The 6311-nt window shown below is 42.7% G+C and overlaps 1 protein-coding gene across 3 annotated transcripts; it reads right to left on the bottom strand.

The window, feature by feature from the left end:
- Positions 1–1164: 1164 nt before the first annotated feature.
- On the bottom strand, positions 1165–4090 carry LOC136459397 (pentatricopeptide repeat-containing protein At4g11690-like). Of its 3 annotated transcripts, none has more exons than XM_066459261.1 (2): positions 2085–4090; positions 1165–1576 (listed from the first exon to the last, which is right to left on the bottom strand). In XM_066459261.1, exon 1 carries the CDS (start codon positions 3940–3942, stop codon positions 2659–2661), a length of 1284 nt encoding a protein of 427 aa, XP_066315358.1. In that variant the 5' UTR covers positions 3943–4090; the 3' UTR covers positions 1165–1576; positions 2085–2658. The 3 variants fall into 3 exon arrangements, with proteins under 3 accessions (XP_066315358.1, XP_066315360.1, XP_066315359.1); XM_066459263.1 differs by having other exon boundaries at positions 1165–1568; XM_066459262.1 differs by lacking the exon at positions 1165–1576 and adding an exon at positions 1677–1980.
- Positions 4091–6311: the final 2221 nt, after the last annotated feature.

The raw sequence follows: 6311 nt of genomic DNA, 5'->3' as shown, positions 1-6311 counted from the left end.
GGAACAGACGGAAGTGGATGCCGCCGGCCAGCGGCCCCTCGCACTCGAGATCACCAAGACGCATGGGATCGCTCGCTGCTCGCATGCCTCGCACGAGAGTCGGACGAGTCACTCACTCGCGCAGGAACGCGGAGTCGCGGCCGCACGGCTGAAGGGCACGGGAACGCAGGAGGCGAGCAGAATCGACGCCGAGTCAATATGCCTGGTTCAGCTCGTATGCCTGGTTCAGCTGTTCCTATGGGCCATAGACAGAATACTACTTCTACTAGCACATTTGGGGTTGGTCCCCCTGGCCTTGAGGGCCTAGTGCGGCGGCCCAGCTCGAACCCCCCAGGGCCGGGCCTGGCAATTAGTTTTATATTTTATAATTAGCTCATGTTTAGTCCTTCTAGTTAGCATCCGAACGTCCGATGTGATATGACTAAACTTTAGCCCCTGGATCCATACACAGCCTCATCAATATGAATGCACGCACACACGCAAACCCTACCCCTATGAGTATCTTCACAGTCTGGGCCAGCAAATCCTCAACATTGACAAAGTCACGCGGGGAGTCGAACTCAGGACTTGAGGTGCTATTGAGGCTCTTATAATCACTAGCCCTACATGCCCTTTTGCAATGATCAACGTCTTAAAACGCACTATTAGCTGTGTGTTGTTATGGCATAGTACGATTTGAACCAAAAAAAAGTATAATATAGAATGCCTATCCTTAATGTATACAATAACTCATATGCTACGAACAAGATATATACGAGACATAAATTTGTATACTCCCCTTGTCTCAAATAACTTCACATCTCACATTTGAATATTCACTTTTTTTAATTTTGATCAAATATGTATAAATATACAGTAATATCTGTAATGTGTAATAAGTATCTAAACTTTTGTAATATACATATTAATAGATATAAATGTTGATAATACTTTTATAAATCTGATTAAATGTAAAAAGACGATTTCTTAGAAAACAAGATGTGCAGTTATTGGGACTGAGGAGTGAGGAGTACATAATTATACAATAGTTATTAAACTCAACATCTGTAAGAGAACATTACATTTGGTGAATCGGTACATATCAAAACTTGAAAAGGAAACTCAAGATTCACGATTTGATTGCAAATATTGATGACAGATGATTATTAGTTGCAGCTCCGAAAAAGCTCAAATTCATTCAGCAACCGGTGTCCCATAACTTGCATCGTTGGCTTATTATACACTTTCAGAAACAAGCTCCAAACAAAACCAAGCCCCCATTTTATCAAAAAAACACATCAATCTGGCTTAAGAACGCAAAAAAAAAAATACAACACCTTTTCTCAATATAAACCACGTACAACCAAAATCGCACGTATAGCACTACGGCACAGGTGCAGCAAATGCAGAATGACAGTTGACAGGCTTGGCGAAGTCGTCTCTCATTTCTGAAGGGGGTTGGAGCATGCAGGGCATCCAGGGCGTGTTTGCTTCGCAGTTTCCCAGACGAGCAGCCACGTCTCGGAGCAGCGCTCGCGCCAGGCAGCTCTGCTTGGGTGCAAAGCAAAGAGCCCCTCAACAACTGACAACTGCAGACCTATAGAACAAATCATTGCCAGGTTCAGGCGTTTAGCTTGTCACAGGCTAAATCCAACCTCATGTTACATGTGGCTTTAAGTAACATTAATGTTCAAGAACTAGCTCAACAATATTATGCTACTTTGTAAAAAAAAAACAATATTCTGCTAGATATGCCTTTGCTCTATAATTTGATTTGATATACCTATTTGCTCACAAATACAGCAATCTAAAAGGCTATTCTAATCAAAATCACATGGATAGGTTAAGGTGAAATACTGTATAAACAGGAATAGTTGCATTTTCTGTTGTCTGGAGTCTGGACAAAATGGCAGGTAGTTAACAAAAGATGACAGAGATGGTAGGTAGGCAACCAGTCATTTGAGTTCAGCAGGAAGTAATTGAGCGTGCCTGTTTGACCTTCTATTAACAAGGGAAAAATCAGACTTGACAAACTCAGTACATCCAGAACAAATTAATTGATGGTACTTGAATAAAATTGACTTTGGAAAAGAAAATGTACTGACATTTGTCTGGCAAGAAATTGTCTCAGCACGTGGGGTCTTCATCTTTCACCTCTGTGCAAATAGGATCCATCCACTCTAGCCTATTGCAAAGGAAAACTACAGTAATCCACCGAAATGTTTCTACAAGATATATTGCAGCAGACCTTCCCTATGTAGCAGTGCTTTGCATATCATCTTCCCACTGTCATGAACCCATGACAGATATAGCAACATATGACTTATCAGATAACAAAAGCAATGTGCCAGACTACTTTAAGTAAAAGGTTCATTGGCAGAATCACCCAGTCTTGCCTCATCCAATAATACTCTCTGCAGATGAATTCACTTGTTTGCAGACCACTCTCGCCTTTGCATCCATTCGCTTGTTTGCAGATGGATACACTTGGCAGGAAAATGTCTCAGCACATAGATTTTCATCTTTCACTGCTGTGCAAATAGGGACCAACCAACCACGCTCATTGTGAGGGTAAGTTCAATTAAACACCAAAATGTTGGTACAGGACAGGATTCAGTATATCTTTTCCCTCTCTATCAGTCTTTCTTTGCCTACCACTTTGCCACTTCCACAAGATAACTATAGTAACCTATTCCCTGGCAGATAACAGAAACAATGTGCCTGGCTACTGTAAGTAAAAGGGTCATCAGTAGAACTATGCAATCTTGCCTTAGCATCGAATAGAACTCTGCAGATGGATTCACTTGTTTGCAAACCAGCATGCTCCATATCACCAATCAAAGCCTCAGCTTCCTGGCACTTCCCTTCATTGCAGAGAAGGCGGATCGTTAGGCAATAGCTAGCAACATTCGGAATCAATCCACTCTTCCTCATTTCCATGATCAATCTCAAAGCCTTATATGAGCTCCCTTCCCGCCCATATCCGTAGATCATCATGTCATATAACACACTATTCGGTTTGACACCTTTCGAATCCATTGACTGAAACAGTTTCCTGGCATGCATCATCTTCCCTTCCATGCAGAGCGCATGCAGGAGAACACCATAACTCTGCACATCCACTTCCAACCCAGCCTTCTCCATCTCTGAAAGCATCTCGAATGCCCTGTCCATTTCATTTTCCTTAGCAAATGCACCAATGAGTATGGTGTACGTCACTTTTGTGGGTGCCAAACCGCGCTCCTTCATGTCTGAGAAAGCCCTGATTGCCCGGGCTATATCTCTAACACGACAGAATCCACCAATAAGCTCATTGTACGTCACCACACTAGGTTGCAGCCCTGCCGCCTTCATCTGATTGAAGAAATGTAAGGCATTAGACATCTTCCCAGCCTTGCCATAGCCATCAATTAGAAGATTGAACGTCACCATGCTTGGACGGATACCCTCCCTTCTCATCGCTTCAAACAGCTGGGCGGCATCTTTCAGCTTGCCGTGCCTGCATAGGCCTGCAATCAGGATGTTGTAGCTGACAACATTACGCACGACACCTTTCACAGGCATTTCGTCGAATAGCAGTCGGGCGCTCTTGAACTCTCCTGTCCTGCACCATTCCCCGATCAAGCAGTTGTAGGTGTAGAGGTTCGGCTCGACTCCGCCTCTCCTCATCTCCTCAAACAAGGCGAAACCCATCTCTCTGTGCCCGCAAACGAAGTAGCCGTGGATCAACGCTGTGTACGTGACCTCGTTAGGGGCCACGCCCAAGCGCGGCATTACGTCGAACACTCTGCGTGCCTCCGCAACGTCGCCGCTCTGGCAGCAGCCGTGGACCAGCGCGGTGCACGCGGCCACGTCCAGCGCCGCGTCGCCGGACTTCGTCCCGCGGGCGAGCACCGCCAGAGCAGACCGCACCTCGGCGGCCGCGCAGAGCCGACGCACAGCCGCGGCCGTGGTCGCCGCCATCGGAGCTCGCGTGAAACCCTCTGGCTTGTGGTACGTTCAGGAGTCAGCGGATAGCGGCGAGGCCGCGAAGGGCACCTCACTCTCAACTGTCATTCAAGGTTTGTGTTACGCACGGCTGGACCTGGGAAACGAATTCCACAGAACGGTTGCCGGCAGACTACTCGGATCACCTTTGGCCGAACAGGCGAACAGGGTTGAGCTTGTGACGGAAGTAGGCAAGCCTAATAAGGGTAGAGCTCAGGACTTCAAATGGATAGAGTGTAAGTTACCGTTAAACTTTAGCCTATCTCGTATTAGAGTTTTAGATTAAAAAAATAAGCTAAAGTGTTCTAAAATTTTTAGATATCTAAAGTTTAGAAGGACGACTCTAAATAGACCTATTCCGAAAACTTTTCTCTTCTTTTTTTTTTGTCTTTCCTCTATGCACTCTACTCTAATTTATATACAACAAACCGTGTTAAAACTCTCAATGGCAAATTGTAAATAGCTAGTTTGATGAGACTTAGAAATAATAAAAAAAATAACATAGTAGTGGAGGGTTATGTGAGCTTCAAGAGAGTTATTTTTAGAGATCGTGCTAGACTAGCTATTCAGTAGTCGCTAGCTATTAGCATTATGTTCGCTTAATCGTATCAGCCATACTTATTAGCTATGATATAGTGTTTTTTTTCTTACAACAAAACAGCATCAATCGACTTATAAGCCATAGAAACGATCAAGCGAACATGTGTTCATCTCAGTAGAATTCTTTCTGGACTGGCTAGGAACCATTGCGACGCCTCCATACACACTCGCGCTCCGTTGCCTGCGCAGGCGAACTCCGACTGATACGCTCGTGCGCATGCCTTGACAATAAATTCAAAAATCTGAGTCGATACAAAACGAGTATTGATCCACTTAAAAAAAACGAGTACCGATCCCTAGGCGGCCTCAACAATAAATCCGTAAATCCGAGTCGACTCAGATACGAGTACCGATCTCCACGCTCCCTATTTATATCTACTTAAAAGAAACATCGGGAGAAAAATTTACAAAGCAAAAGACGTGAAAACACAATACAAGACGTGCTGATTGTGAACGTCTGGCGGTGCAGGCACCAGGCTACGCTCGACCCTGCCGAGTTCAAGCCGGCACCAGGCTACGCTCGTCCACGCAAGCTCCATCCCGGCTCATAATACATCGCTACGAACACCACCACAAAATACAAGACGTGCTGATTGTGAACGTCTGGCGGTGCAGAGGACCCTGCCGAGTTCAAGCCGACACCAGGCTACGCTTGACCCTGCCGAGTTCAAGCCGGCGCCAGGCTAGGCTCGTCCACGCAAGCTCCATCCCGGCTATACATCGCTGCGAAGTGCGAACACCACCACATAAGGCCACTCATCGATCGGCGCTCCAATCCGTCAACAGGTAATTCAATCGATTTCGTCCAATTGGTTTCATCCTTTTCTCTTAAATTCTAATGTCTCTTTTCATGCATTTTTAGAGATTCTCTTCTACATGGAAATAATTGAAAATCAAGAAAAGGGTTGTTCAACACCATTCAAAGAGTAAACAAACCCGATCAATGAAGGTAAAAAATAAAGATCTTATGTATATGCATGCTTTTGGAATATAATGGAAATGGGGCTAATTAGGCGTTAATTAATTGTCTTTCTGTCTATTAAAAAATTAGGTAGCCAAAGCGAATCCAATTTACTTACACAAGTCACAAGATCTTATGTATACTAGCATTATCATATTATTATTATTTTTTCGTGCAACGCACAGGCATTTATCTAGTAAATCAAAGAATCTGAGCCCAATACAATTAATACATAATAATATTGAAATCATAAATAAGAAAAAAATAGCAGTTTGATTTATCTAAATAAATAAAGAGTCCATGTAAACACATTTATGAAATTTGAATAAAGGATTATGAAAAATTAATAGTTTGATCTCCAATTTAATTGAAAAAACAAATATCTAAATTAATAGTTAATATAAATTATAATTAGGATATATATATATATATAATATTGAAAACTAAAAAATAGTAGTTTGCTTTCCATATGTTGATATAAGTTTTTTTGAGAATTTTGCTACAAGTTAAAAAAACATCTTTGTCAACCTCGAGTGTTATAAACTGCCACATTGATCGTATAGGTCAATGTTGTAATGGTCTAGATCTATTAAAAATTTATTTTTTTAAAAAAGGACCAAGTATGGAAAGAGAAGATGGTATAGAATTCACAATTTGATTTTCCCATGTAATAAAGGTTAAGGAAACTACAAGCAACGCACGAATAAGAGTTATCCAAGCAAGCCACCAATATCTTTGGCATGTTCATATAAAATCATTCAAGCACTTCAAATTCATACATTGC

Source organism: Miscanthus floridulus, chromosome 6 (genome assembly GCF_019320115.1).
Source record: "Miscanthus floridulus cultivar M001 chromosome 6, ASM1932011v1, whole genome shotgun sequence".
NCBI lineage: Eukaryota > Viridiplantae > Streptophyta > Magnoliopsida > Poales > Poaceae > Miscanthus > Miscanthus floridulus.
The sequence above is the reverse complement of the archived record's forward strand: the minus strand, read 5'-3'. Positions and strand labels throughout refer to the sequence as shown.